The 15,550-nt window shown below is 38.1% G+C and overlaps 1 protein-coding gene across 2 annotated transcripts in view; it reads left to right on the top strand.

Moving 5' to 3' along the window:
• The first annotated feature begins 651 nt into the window (after window positions 1-651).
• micu2 (mitochondrial calcium uptake 2) overlaps window positions 652-15,550 on the top strand; it is a 255,931-nt gene continuing 241,032 nt past the window's right edge. For both annotated transcript variants that reach the window (XM_039745443.1, XM_039745442.1), the window contains exon 1: window positions 652-886. In XM_039745443.1, coding sequence (XP_039601377.1) covers window positions 686-886 — 201 coding nt within the window. In that variant the 5' untranslated portion in view covers window positions 652-685. The remainder of the gene's footprint in view (window positions 887-15,550) is intronic.

Genomic DNA, 15,550 nt, shown 5'->3' with positions numbered 1-15,550 from the left:
ACACTGTTGAGAGAATAAGGAGACCTGTGGAAAGAATTGTTGGAACACCGAGCCTCTTTCCCCTCAAGTATCCCTTTACTGATCAATGAAGAAGTACCACGGTTTGGCCTGGCAACAGGGCATCTTAACTGCACGAATATAAAATTATTTTCTTCTATGAAACACAAGAGAAACTCGTGTATATTTAGAGTGCATTGAAATGTGTTGTGCAAGGGCATTTTGAGAATTTATCCTGCTCTAATCCCAAGGGTTGCTGAAAGGAGATGGTCAGCATTGTCAACATTTTCACGTTGTCAGCTGGGCTATGCTTTCGTTTACGCTAACGGTTAAAAAAATCCTCATGCGTGTGTCTATTAAAAATCCATCTGGTTATTTCTGGTAAATGACAGTCTTATCATGGCTAGAATTTAGTGCGCTTGCATGTGAATGAAAAGTGGTTTAATTACTCAGAAAAAGGGGATTTCTCAAACTCATTGATGCGTTTAAAGTTATTTTCAGATATTAAAATTAAAAGTACGAAAGAGTTTAAGTCGCTCGCCGATTAAACCTGAAACATGAACCAGACAGGCATTAACACTTCCAACCAGCAGCTCACATGCTCCCCGAAGCACAAGCCCAGTGTCAGTTGAAGTTGACTCTAAGGGAATCTCGCGAGAGGGTGTGAGCGTGAGACACTTCCGTGAAGATGGCTACCTGGGGAAGAGTTCTCGTGAGTTTGGGACGAGGTTTCATTAAAACACCTGGGATTAATATTGCCAGGATTCGGCGGACAGTTGGACGCGGTGTGCTGGGTTCCTTGCTTGTTGGCGGGGCACTGACATATTACCAAAACGGTGGAAGGGTACTTGCAAGGCGCTATACGGTACAGGCTGCACAAGATGACAAGGTAACTGACAGCCTCCGAAACTTTCCCAAGCTACTTTACTGTTTTATGCTCATAATCAGCGCAGTGTTGTTTCTGATAGGTTAAAAACTTGTTGAGTGTTAAAGTTGATTTAGTTCGATCGTAACCAAATTAATATGTTTCAAGCAAATATGGTTAAGTGGAATCCTTTATTGACGTGAAGGGTTGAGATCCATTCAGGTTTTTTTTCTGAAATAAAATAAGTCTAGAGCAAGCGATGGAGATAACATACCCGCTTATCCTTTTAACATAATTATTTATTGTAAGTAAATAGAGTAAGTTTTTTAACAGTCTTTTAGGCTATTTCTTTGATTTTGTAATGCATAAATTCGAAAACACTCGGTCGCACTTTTTCTGTTTAGTTCTGGTCGCTGGCAAGACACTTCTTCATCTTTCGGCTGCTCAAGCGAGTTAATCCAGACAAGACCCCCTTGGTCTCCGTAAGTGTCTCTAGTCTCTGAATTAACTTGTGTGTTCTACTGTAACTGAGTTTGTTCAGCTGTCATCACAGAGAGCAGCGGTTACGTTCTCGAGTTTCCACTATCCTAAACACGTAGTGCACATCTCAATAAATTAGAATATCATTGCAATGTTAATTTATTTAAGTAATTCAGTTCAAAAAGTGAAACTCATCTATCATTCTGTGTGTAATGCATCTATATATTTCACGTGTTTATTTCTTTTCATTTTGCTGATTATGACTTTTAGCTAATGAAAACCCCAAATCCAGTATCACAGAAAATTAGAATATTGTGAAAAAGTTCGATATTGTAGACTCATGGTGTCACACTCCATTCAGCCAATTAACCCAAAACACCTGCAAAGGTGTCCTGAGCCTTTAAATGGTCTCTCAGTCTGGTTCAGTAGGCCACACAATCATGGGGAAGACTACTGACTTGACAGTTGTCCAGAAGACAGTCTTTGACACCCTCCACAAGGAGGGTAAGCCACAAAAGGTCATTGCTAAAGAAGCTGGCTGTTCAGAGTGCTATATCTAAGTATGTTAATGGAAAGTTGAATGGAAGGAAAAAATGTGGCAGAAAATAACCAGAGCCTTGAGAGGATTGTGAAGCACAGCCCATTCAAGAATTTGGGGGAGATTCACAAGGAGTCAGTGCTTCAAGAGCCACCACACACGGACATATTTGGGACATGGGCTACAGCGGTCATATTCCTTGTGTCAAGCCACTCCTGAACCAGAGACAATGTCAGAAACATCTTGACTGGGCTAAGGAGAAAATGCTCAGTAGTCTAAAGTCCTCTTTTCAGTTGAAAGTAAATTTTGCATTTCATTTGGAAATCAAGGTCCCAGAGCCTGGAGGAAGAGTGGAGAGGCACAGAATCCAAGTTGCTTATAGTCTACTGTAAAGTTTCCACAGTTATTGATGATTTGGGGAGCCATGTCATCTGCTGGTGTTGGTCCACTGTGTTTTATCAAGTCCAAAGTCGGTGCAGCCGACTACCAGGAAATTTTAGAGCACTTCATTCTTCCCCCTGCTGACAAGCTGCCAAAAGTACCAGTACCTAGTTTAATGACCATGGTATCACTGTGCTTCATTGGTCAGCAAACTCACTTGACCTAAGCCTCATAGAGAACCTATGGGGTACTGTCAAAAGGAACAACAACAACATTTATTTATATAGCACATTTTCATACAAACCGTAGCTCAAAGTGCTTTACATAATAAAGAATAGAAAAATAAAAGACACAATAAGAAAACAAAATAAATCAACATTAATTATCTTTGAATAAGAGTAAGGTCCAATGGCCAGGGGGACAGAAAAAACAAAAAAAAACTCCAGACGGCTGGAGAAAAAAATAAAATCTGTAGGGATTCCAGACCATGAGACCACCCAGTCCCCTCTGGGCATTCTACCTAAAACAAGGAATATGAGAGACACCAGACCATAACACCTCAGCAGTTCCACAGGCTGATCGCCTCCATGCCACGCCTCATTGATGCAGTGATTCATGCAAAAGGAGCCCCGACCAAGTATTGAGTGCGTATGTGGACATACTTTTCAGTGGGCCAACATTTCAGTATTAAAAATCTTTTTTTTAATTGGTCTTATGTAATATTTTTTTGAGATACTGAATTTTGAGCTATCATTACCTGTAAGCCATAATCAGCAAAATGAAAAGGAATAAATATTTGAAATATATCACTGTGTATAATGAATCTATATAATATTTCACTTTTTGAATTGAATTATTGAAATAAATTAGCATTTCGATGATATTCTAATTTATTGAGATGCACCTGTATTAACGCAAAGGTTTTGTTGCACTGTTCTCCCACATATACAGTGCCCACCACAAATTTTGGGACAGACACATTTTTCCGTGATTTACCCTGTACTCCACAGTGTAAAATTCCAAATCAAATAATTAAGACATGATTAACGTGCACATTGCAGAAATTAATTTGGTCTCACCATGTGGAAATGACAATACTTTTTTCTACATGGTCCCCCATTTTAGAACACCATAATGTTTGGGACCACTGGCATCACAGGTGTTTGTGATTATTCAGGCGTGTTTCATTGCTTCATTAGTACATGCATAAGATTTCTTAGGCTTGATTTTCCTCGTTGGAATCTGTAGTTGCCGTTGCTCAGCATGAGGACAACAGCTTGCCAATGAAAATCAAAGAAGCCATTATGAGGCCGAAGCACAAGAATTAAACCATTAAAAACACTGGCAAAACCTTAGGATCACCTAACTCAACTGTCTGGTATATCATTAGGAAGAAAGAATGCATTGGTAATCAACTGATAGGCCAAAAGAGACCTCTTTTGACTGAAGAATTCTCACAGTGGTAAATGATAAAGCCCCAAACTCCTGTCCAACAGGTCAGAAACAGTCTTCAGGAGGCAGATGTGCATGTGTCAGAGAGTACTATCGGCAGAAGATTTAATTAATGGAAACACAGAGTCCACACTGCAAGGTACAGACCATTAGTTATCCATAAAAGCAGGATGGCCAGATTGCAAAAACATACTTAAAAGAGCCTGCAGAATTCTGGAAAAAGGTCTTGTGAACAGACAAGATAAAGATGAACTTGTATCAGAGTGATGGTGAGAGCAAAGGTTGGAGATGTAAAGGAACTGCTCAATATCCAAAGAATACCACCTCATCTGTTAAACATGGTGGTGGGGGTGTTATGGCTTGGGCATGTATGGGTGCCCACATGTATTGGCACGTTTATTTTCATTGATGATGCAGGTGCTGAAAGCAGTGGCACAGTGAAATCTGAGGTATATAGAAACATCTGCTCAAGCTAGTGTAAATGCCCTTAAACTCATTCAATGGTGCTTCATCCTACAGCAAGTTAATGATCCCAAACATACCTTTAAGGTAATACAGGGATTTTTCAAAGCCAAAATATGGAAAAAATCTTGAATGGCCAATCCAGTCACTTTATTTAAATCCATTTGAGCATGCCTTCCATACACTGATGAGAAAACTTAAGGGGACAAGCCCCTGAAACAAGCAGGAGCTAAAGATGGCTACATTACAGGCTTGGGTACTAAATTTGACTACTTTAACAGACCTACCATTGCTGTGCCCCATATATTATGGTGCCCTGAGAAGGGGTGGGGGGCATGTAGAAAAAGTGCTGTAATTTCTTCATGGTGTGACTGAAATATGTATAATCACCTCTGTATTGTTTGATTTGTAATTTCAAATTGTGGAGCAAAGGGGTAAAACAAGGAAAAATGTGTCTTTGTCCCATAAGTGTTTAGATCAGCTGATTCAATTCATTCTTTTAAAAGGCCTTTAACTTAACCTAACATTTTTCCCCTTCATTCAGTTTGCCTTTCTGTCCAGATATGCAGGATAATTTGTGTGTGTGTGTTATATCACAAATTATGTTATTTGTTCTGGCTTTTCTTTTAGTGCTGAATTTACTATTTTACTCTGGCTTATTGTGTTTTATTCTATTTAATGCTTTGTATCTCCTGTATTTATTGCAGAAATATTTATTCCCAATGTTACATATACCCTGCTGTTGAAATAAGTGCTTTGAGCATGAGGAAGGTGCTATATATAAAAAATGTATTATTATTATTATTATTATTAAATATTGTATTAAACATTGTTCTGTATATTTTACTATACAATATGTTTTAAAAGCGTTTTGAATTATTTGCATGACTTCCATGTTATGAGGAGTACCAAAGTGAATTGATCATTTGTTTCCATTTAGTATTATAGTTTGCATTTTCACTTGCATTTTTTTTTGTAGCTCGTTTTCTGTGTTAGTAATATACCACAATAATCACTCTGTCATCTGGCATATCAAGCAATTAGTTTTAAAACATTTAAATGTTAGCATTTTGTTGTGATGATTGCAACATTAACAATATGCAATATGCCATGATAGATGTCCGTCAGTGAATATTCAGTTTGAGGTCAAAACTGTAATGTGCTTTTTTTTCTTTTTATTGCTAAATAATTAATGATGTTCTGCTGTCATTATCTGTCTTCCTGTTGGTTTGGTGTTAATGTTGCTGTTATGTACAGGGTAAGCCAAAAAGAAGTACCACATTTTTGAAGGTCACTGCACTAGGTAGAGGCGGCTGAATGGGTTGGGGTGAGGGTTCTGTGATAGATGATCCCTTGTAGTTTTCATTTGGCAACATGCCTTGGTCTGGTGTGCACTGTGTTTTCGCTGTTAATGTTCTTCAAAAACAACCAATCCATCACTATACAACATACCTTCCGAACACACTTCAGCATTCCTCCTAATAATGACGTCCCAAATCGAAAAACAGTTCTTCAGTGGGTGGCTGAATTTAGACAAGTGGGTACAATATTGAACAGAAAATATCCAGGCCGTTCTCAGACTGTGCAAACGCCTGAAAACATCCAAGCTGTTAGGGCATCCATTTTGCAGTCTCCTAGCTGTTCAGCACACAAACATGATTCTGCCTTAGACATTTCCAACGTGTCTTTGAGGAGGATTTTGCATGAGGACAATTAATTTTCATCCATACAAAATGATGGTAGTGCAGGAACTCTTTGAGAGAGACTGGTAGACCGTTCGAGATGCCATTGTCACTTGCAGCGACAAGATGCATTTCCATTTGAATGGTTGTGTAAATAAGCAAAACATTTGCTGTTGGGCTGAAACACACCCTTGTTACTTCATAAGAGACCCCTGCATAATGAACGTGTTACAGTTTGGTACCCCGTTGCAGAATTTGGCATTGTAGGCCCTTACGTTTTTGAAGACCTGTGGAGTAACGGTCACTGTCATTTCGGAACATTACACTGAAATGCTAGAGAACTTTTTGCGGCCACAACTGGAAGAAATGGGTGTGGTGGATGCCTGGTTTCAATTGGATGAAGCAACAGCACATGCAACACGGAGATCCAAGCAAGTTTTGCAGGAGATGTTTCCGGGGAAGCTGACCTCCCTGAGCAATGATGTCGGGTGGCCTTCACGTTCGCCTTATATCACTCTGTTTGATTTCTTTTTCTGGGGCTATTTCAGGACGAAGGTATACACAAACCAGCCTCAAAACCTTGAAGCCCTCAACAATGCTATTTGCCATGAAATCACTACTATTCCCCTTTAAATGGCTGAACGAGTCATACAAGCGTTCAGAAATCGACTCGAAGAGTGTTATCGCTAATGATGGCCACCTTCTTGAAGACATCATTTTTTTTAAACACAGTGGAAAAAAAATGTATTTTGTATACCCTTCATTGTGTCGTAATGAAATTTATTTTATTTTGTAGCATTTTTATAGAATAAATGTTTGAAATGTGGTACTTCTTTTTGGCTCACCCTGTATTTGCCCATGATTGTTAGTCTTGTGGCACTTATGAATTTCTTTGTGAGCTGATTTATGATTTAATTGTAAAATGTACTCTGTATTGATTATAGTTCTGTAATGATACAGAAATATTTGGAACATCAGACAAGACAGGACCTGTCCCGGCCCACTTAACTGACACCTCTGCAATTTCACCAATATAGTAAAAAACCTATGGACGCTTTGGGTTGTTTTTTGTCCTGAAGACGTGGACAGCTTTTTTATTTCTATAATTCTTTCCTTTATTAACTTATAGTGTCAGCCTCAGTTATAAAGAATTTGATGCAGAATTCTATAGATCAGCATTATTGTATGTTATGTGCCATCTATTGGAATGAAAAATGCAATGCATATTAATTACTACATGCATTACAAATTATATTCCAGTAGATGGCACAACATAATGCTGAAATTAAAGAAGAGAGTGTAATGGACAGGAAGAAATCAGCTTTTATCATATAGATAGTAATCATTAATATTTTATACATCTGTTAGGAAGTTAATGTTATACTGATTGTACACTTTATTAGGTGCACCTAAATGATAGTCAAATGGTTTCTAACAATTTGTTCTGGTCCATGTCTGTACCAGTATATCCCAAAGTTGTGATAAATAGCTGTTGGTGGATTTCTATCTAGAATAGCTTGTTGTAGCACATGCTGTGATAAGTTTTGTATGGGTACTAAAAATCAAATCTAAACCTATCTGTTATCACTGGAGTTTGTACCCAGCCTTACCCATACCTAATGAAGTTTAATACCTAGTGAAGTTTATAGTCATACATCTGTACAATAGACTTCCATTTCATGACATTGAACAACTCTTCATTAATGTTTAATAGTAAATAAAATTAGAAATGAGATAAAATTTTGTTGTTTTGAATTTCATGATGCAAAATACTGCCAATGATATTTGGCATTGTATCATGCATTGTGTGTGATATCACCACATGACTGAAATGGAACACATAACCAAATGTCTTTCATCAAAAGCCGGGAATTTAATGATCTGATTGAAAAAACTAGAGTATTAATATGACAAACTGATTGTACTTTGGTAGAACCGTGATTATTTTTCTATATAATGATGCAAAATTGAAGGTTGTCGGTGTGTAACATTGACTTCATTATCATTTGAGTGTGGTTTATTGCAACACTGTTTCATGAATGCACCACTGCATTCACAGGTTTGTTTTCAAAATGAATGATATTGGGACTGACAAAGCTCATACTTTTCCATCATATTGGAATAGGTCGAATGATATATTCAAATGGTACTGGGAGCACCAAGCTGTAGGTATTGCTGCTTTTGAGCCACTGATGTGAGAGAATGAGTGCTTCAGATGGCAATACATTTATCATTGATACTGATTCAGAAATTGGGGTATATTGTAGCAAGGAGGAATTGTACAGCAGTGGACTTGCACTGATCTCAACAGCAGTGAGGCTGGGACATGATTGCAGCGTTCGCAGGTTGGATCTTGCCCTGGAAACATTTTGGACAGCGAGACAAATGTGCTCGATATATAATTTTGAGTTGAATAATTGAAGCAAAATGACACCTTTTATTTAGGTAGCCAATAAAAGGTGTCATTTTGCTTGGCTTTCTCTACATTCATAATGGCTAACACGGTACAACACCCTAGTACTACAGAGTTGAATAATTGTATTCTTTGCGCATATGGAGCTTGAGTGAAGTCACTACATTGCTATTTTCCACTCCTTTTCTGATTAATTGATTGAGATCTTTTTCCCATTGTCCTCTTGGATCTTTAAAAGAGAAGGGACTGTAAAATAATTTTATATATTGCAGAGATGGTGTCCATGTCCTTGAAATTGAGCAATATTTTTTCCGGCATGGAGGAGGGTGTAAGATGAGGAAAATCAGACAGGTTCTGTTTAACAAAGTTCCTAATTTGAAGATAGTGAAAGAAATGTGTAGCTGGAAAGTTAAATTTGGAATGTAATTGTTCATAGGATGCAAATATGTTATCTATATAAAGATCTCTAAGCAATTTAATCCCAAATCTTTTCCAGATATTAAAAACTGCATATTTTTGTGAGGGTTGAAAGAGGTGGTTCTCTTGCAGAGGTGCCACAGATAAAAGATTCCCCATCTTAAAATGCTTTCTACATTGGTTCCATGTTCTGAATGAGTGAAGCACAATTTGGTTATTAGTATATTGCCGATAACTTGCATTTATTCTTAATTTCTCCTTGTTCTCGAGATGGGATTTAGATTTGATGTGGCCATTGCAAGTATCTTTTCATGTCCAGTCTATGGTATGCTGGCAAAAACGTTGTTTTCCATATTCATAAAAGTTAAGCTTATGTTTCTTAGTTAGGGGTATCTGAAACTGCTTGGTTCGACATTTTCGTCTGTCTTCTGCAACTAGCTAACTTGCATGCCTTTATTGAGAAAACATAAAGAAACATGCACACAAATGGATAGAGGCACGAATGAATTTCTATAAAGAATTGCGTTTGCTGAAAAACAACAAACTAGACAATAGTATCTGGGTGATAGAACTACAGATTACTCAAAACGTTTAATATATTGGAAGGTTTTATAACAGTTGCTCCTTAAGTTTCGAACCTTTGGAAATTTCTGTTTTTAAATCTAAAATCTGTTTGCATGTGTTAATTCTGTGATTCCGTCTGTGTTCCCTGTATCAGTAGAAATCATAGGGCCCTAAATAAGTTAGTTAAATTGGCAGATGACATTAAGCTAGACAGTTTAGCAAATAATCAACAATCCTTTGAATTATTACAGAGGGACTTGGACAGCATACAGGCTTGGACCGATTTGTGACAGATGTAATGTAAGTGCATGCAATGTATTACACATAGGAAGTAAAAATGTTAGATTAGAATAAACAATGGGAGGTATAAAACTTATGAGAAGAACCTAGATAGAGGTCATAGTGAACTTGTTACAGGTAACTTCCAAATAGTGTTGAGAAGCCAATAAGAAGGCTAACAGAATGTTAGGTTATATTGCATCTGTAAAGTACAAGTCGCGGGAGGTTATGCGCAAGTGTTATAACACACTGAGGCTGCACCTGGAGTACTGCATGCAGTTTTACTTTTGGTCTTTAAAAATTACATAGAAAAACTAAACAATGTCCAGAGAAGAGCGACTAGGCTGATTCCAGGACTGCAACGTATGATTTATAAGGAAAGACTAAAGGAGTTGAATTTAGTTTAAGAAATTAGTTCAGTAGATTACAACTGTTACTTTAAATTGAGTTCAACAAGAACACACATTACAATTCATTTTTTTCATTTAATTTCATGTCAGAGGTATACATGTTTTTGAACCATTTTTGCTGAAAAGCAAAGCTAAACAGCTACAGATACATGCTTTACTTACTCCAGGGCTTCCAGTTTGCATTATGGCATCTGTTATACTGACTGTTGTTTACATGAAAACTCAACCCACGCCAGCTTTCATGAACTGAAAAGCAAAGAAAGATAGTGCCAAGAATCTGTGATAAAGATTAATTACTTCCAAGTTTGTTTGGTTGTCATGAACAAACCCAAGCAATACACAAGATAATTTTTTTTCTAAAATCTGAAACTTTTTACCTTTCCAAGTGGTATGTTTGGTAAGTTTTACGGTTTTCCTTTCTTATTTCTTCTGGTGCCCCAAAGACTGTCTTGAAAGGCAGCTGGACGAGAAATGTTTTTTATTTTAAATTTACAAATAATGCTTATGTCACAAACACAAGTTTCCAGGACTAAATTAATGTATGTATGTTGTTATTTTGTAAAAATAACTTAAACTTAAAAAATACCAAACATACCCTTTAATCCACTTTCATTTGCAGATCATGGTTAAAGTCATAATACATTAATTAAATATCTCTTCATACATGTGACTTCTATCTTGAAACTAGCCCTCCATATCTTTTGTGCTGGAGTTTAGGAAACTCTAAAGGCACCTGTCAAACAGTATATGATTATTGTCAAATAATCTAGGCTTCAATATGTAAATATAAGAAGGCATGACTGAGTTGATTGGTGGTACTTATTTGGGCTTGTACTCAAACTTTTCACTTGTATTAGATTATTGTATGTTAGTCTTGAAACCACAAAAATACAAATGACAAACACTTTTATCTTAGGTTGTAATAATAAACAAGTATTTGAGTCCCATTCGGTTTGCTTGTAGGACAACTTGATGGTGCTTGGAATTGTATTTTTTACCCTAACCCCTAATTACCTGAAGTACTGAAGACAAGGAATGATTTTTGTTAGAATTCAAGATATGAGAAAAATGTTTCACTTGAATAAAAATGTACAGTTTTCTTTTATTTTTGCCAAAACAGAACTACAGTACTGTACATCAAATTCTTTTTTTTTTTTTTAAACCGGGGTTTTGTGCGTCAGTCATTGGTAAGAAGAACTGCTATAGTCAGAGTGAATATTTTTCCAAAATTGTTCTTTTTCAGTGGTTTCCCTTTTAATAGATTTAACATTTTTTTTAAGACATCCATCTATTTTCTGAACTTATTTAATTTAGTATAGGGAGACATATTCAATCCTTGCAGCACAAGACACAAAGCAGCTACTAATGTTGGACAGGTTGCTAGAAAATAAATAAACCACCTTAAAAAATCTAATGTTTTGGCCCTCCCCAGTTATGAATTGTGTTGTTAGTTACTAAATGGTCAGGTTCTGATAATTTGGTGTTTGTCATATGCAAATCAATTCATACTCTAATCTGTTAAGGAACAAGCAAGTTGTATATTGCGAATAAGGCGCTATTTAGTGCCCGAACCAACACAGATTGGAAACAGGAGGCACGGGTAAAATAAACAAAATATTTATTTTTTCTTCACCTGTGGGGCACATCTTCCCCATGAACCTAACAGGCAATACACAGTCCCAAACACACAGCAGTCACCAAGCACTTTCTCCTTTCGGCATCACCACTCCTCCCAGGCAACCTTGTCCTCTTCCTTCTCCCGACTGCAGCCGCTGAGTGGTGGTCGCTGACCCCTTTTATAGTTCACCCGGAAGTGCTCCAGGTGCTTAGGAAATTGTGGGAATTTCAACTGTGGGAATCGAGGCACTGCTCCAACCCAGGGGGGCAGCCATCTAGCATTCAGGGGGAGGTATTGCACTGTCCAGGGCTCCCCCCCCCCGAATATAGTGTGCATGGACCATGGCCATGTGTATATATATATATAATATTTCTGAACACTTCACCTTACAACTCCAGTAAAGTGATTCTTAGATTTCAGGGAAGTGTTATGCCACACCCTAGCAGTCACAGGGCAGGAGACAACCCTGTGTAGTGCATCAGTCGATTACAGAGTAGACTTCCTCACACAATCACACTCACTCATACTGAATCAGTGTTTAGAGTCTCCAGTCAACTTAATGTGCGTATCTGTGATATGCAAGTGTAGATGTGGAAAAATCCATTTGGTCAAGATCAAAACAAGCAAACTACATGCATACAGTGAAAAAGCCATGATTCAAATTAATTTTCTTGTAACTATTCTACTGAGTTACCCTTCTGAGTAAGTAGGGAATTAAGCTCTGCTTGAGTATAAATATTACAGGTTAATGCTGATAATTGTAAGTCACCATAAAATCTACTTGGATATTATTTTTTCAGTATTACCATAGTGGAGCTGATGCATAGCATAGTATTGGGCCAACATAGTTAATAAAATTCAGCACAGTACAGAGACAAGGTCCAGTGTTAACAGTAGGAAGAAAACTGACAATTGTTGTGGGGTTGTAAAAAGAACCATGGAAGCAATCTACATGGGATTAATCACCAGATACATTTAAAAATAGGCTAAAATATCTCCAGGCTGATAGGGAGCAGCACATTTTTCAAGCTCAGGAAAATTCGTGCCATAATGACCTTTAAACTTGAAGGACACCAATCATTACTCATTAAGTGGCAGCACACACTACCCATTTGGAGCAATGCTTGCCTTTTCAGACAGGAAACCCACAAGCTTCCTTAGTGATCAGACCCTTTATGAGCTACTGAGGCCTCAGGGCTGTAGAAATGCCAGGAGATACTAAAGGGAGCTGAGGTCTGGTGTCTGTGTCTTGGTAGTGCATCTGAGGCATTGTTTGAAGTGACACTATTAGAGTGCCCTCTCCTGTTAACTTTTTATAAGTTTTATGAATATCTAACTCACTGTAACCTGAGAAATGTTAAGGTGTTCACAAAACTTTGTTCAATTTTATTTTTTTGTCATTTTATTAGTAAAATTAAAGAGGAAATATTTAGATAATTCTTTTGTTGAAGAGTACTAATGTTTGATAGGCGATGCAACACTTTTCTTTGCTTTACAGCATTTCATTAAGAACCATTAAAAAAAAAAACTTATCAGTGTATCATTGTTTAACCAATTATTAAATAGATTTCACAACTTTATTAGACAGCTGCATGCTGTGCTTCATGCTCCCCAAATAACAGATTAAAAGTTGTATTAAGATCTCATTAAAGCAGTGGGAAAAAGTTATAGTTTACATTCTTTTGACTGTAGAAACAAATATCAGTAGAACCTTTAAAGAACCTAATTATAAGGTACCAATTCAGCATTAATAGTTTAAATTTAATGTTATAACTTGAGGTGTTCCAATATATTGATATGCTTGAAAGCTTGAACTTTCTTGAACTCTCCCTATACCTTTAACATTTTCAGTGCAGTGCTACAAAACAAGCAAAATAGCTTTATCCTTTATTAAATATTAAATAATTCTTTATAAGCACAGATTTTTATTACTTGCACAAAGTACAGTTACATTGTAAATGCATGATTGCATGGTTGTCCAATATGCAATATGTGCCACTCTATAGCACTGTGAATCTTGCTTTATAGGCTATGTAAAATGTAACAGCTGTGAACGATAGGGGGTGCTCTCGCTTCCTTAAACCCCTGTCCATGACTCCAGACACCAGGTAAAAGTCCTCAAGTTGACTTTATTTTGTCGCCACAGTGCACAAAGCACACTCTCCACCACAATACTCATTAAATCACAATAATACAATCCTCCAGCTCCCAGACGCGTTGCCACCCTTCCACCCAGCTCAGCTCGTTGTCTGGGAGTTCCCATAGTCCTTTTATACTCCCTGACCCGGAGGTGTTTCTGCCCAACAGTCCACAAGTCCTTATTCCTTCCGGGTCAGGGTAAATAGTCCTTTTCTTCAACCCGGAAGTCCGTCGCTCCTACTATGACGAACCTCCGGGTCACAGGCTGAAGAGGCCCTCGGTCCCCCTGCAGCTCCCTCCTGTGGCCCCCACGGCATCCAGCAGGGCTTTGCATAAAAACTCCAATGTCCATGATGCCCTGCTGGTCTTCTGGGGACCTCCACGCTGCAAGGAGGGCTCCACCTGGCGGCTTGGGGGTATTGGCCGGGAGAAATGGCCGGCCATCCTTCACACAGCTTAGATACAAGTCAAAAGTAGTCTGAGAGCAACTGTTTCATATTTGCGTTGCCAATGGTACTGGAGAACTAATCTGATATAATTTTTTTCATTCATTCATTTTTCCTTTACTCTCATCAACAGCTTATTATTTGAATAGCTACAATAGCAGCCAAAGTTCTTACGCCTTTCAATGGAAGAAACATGACCTTGTTACTTGCTCTGTCTGGAGATCCTCTTTTTATAAACTTGTTCTGATAGAACAGTCAGCCACACAGATCAGTGGTTTATTGGCTCAATCCATCAGCACTGGGGTACATACTGTTTCTCCGATTAATTCATGGCTGACCGCGAGTCTGACTTAATTTGTACATTTTTGTTTTCTCTCGCTCTGCCAGACATGTGGACCTCTGAGCTTTGTCAATGTCACATACATTTTATTAATTTATTTTTTTACTGTTTCTTTATATAACAAGAGAAAAGTCAAGCAAAATGACACCTTTTATTGGCTAACTTAAAAGATTACAATATGCAAGCTTTCAAGGCAACTCAGGCCCCTTCTTCAGGCAATGAAAATGGAAATGGAAATCACATTTTAAGAAATTTATCTAAAAAATTTCCCCTACCCATTTATTTCAGTTTATAATACCATAAAGCTGGAACCAATACCAGTATCATTAAGGTACGACACTGGAACTAAACCAAAGTAGATGCCTATCCATCTCAATTACTGCCTAGCTTAGGTATATCAACCAAACCAACCTGATCCCGAGTTCCAGTATAATACTAATACGACTTCATTATAGGCTGCATTAATAATGGAAACAAGTCGGAATAGAGGAGGTGTTTGTTGAATTTTGTCCTGTGCAGGGAGAATTTTCTGGAACTCGGGCCATTCAACATTCATCCATCCATCCATCCATTTTTCAACCCGCTGAATCCGAACACAGGGTCACGGGGGTCTGCTGGAGCCAATCCCAGCCAACACAGGGCACAAGGCAGGAACCAATCCACCTAACCAGCATGTCTTTGGACTGTGGGAGGAAACCGGAGCGCCCGGAGGAAACCCACGCAGACACGGGGAGAACATGTCTGAACATGTCGGAAGCGAACCCGGGACTCCAAACTGCGAGGCAGCAGTGCTACCACTGCGCCACCGTGCCGCCCCCATTCAACATTCAATGGGAGGAAATTTACATATACTACAAACTGGACTGGTCTGACAACACAGTGGTGCTCTATAAGAAGGGTCAGAGCAGACTGTACATCCTGAGAAGAATCTGATCTTTTGATGTATGCAGCAACAGCTGGAAATGTTATACCAGTCTATAGTAGCCAGACTTGTAGAACTGTGGTCTCCTGAGGAACAACTTGAAGTCAAAAGACACACAATACCTGAACAAACATATCAGGAAAGC

This window comes from Polypterus senegalus, chromosome 2 (assembly GCF_016835505.1).
Source record: "Polypterus senegalus isolate Bchr_013 chromosome 2, ASM1683550v1, whole genome shotgun sequence".
Classification (NCBI taxonomy): Eukaryota; Metazoa; Chordata; class Cladistia; order Polypteriformes; family Polypteridae; genus Polypterus; species Polypterus senegalus.
The sequence above is the reverse complement of the archived record's forward strand: the minus strand, read 5'-3'. Positions and strand labels throughout refer to the sequence as shown.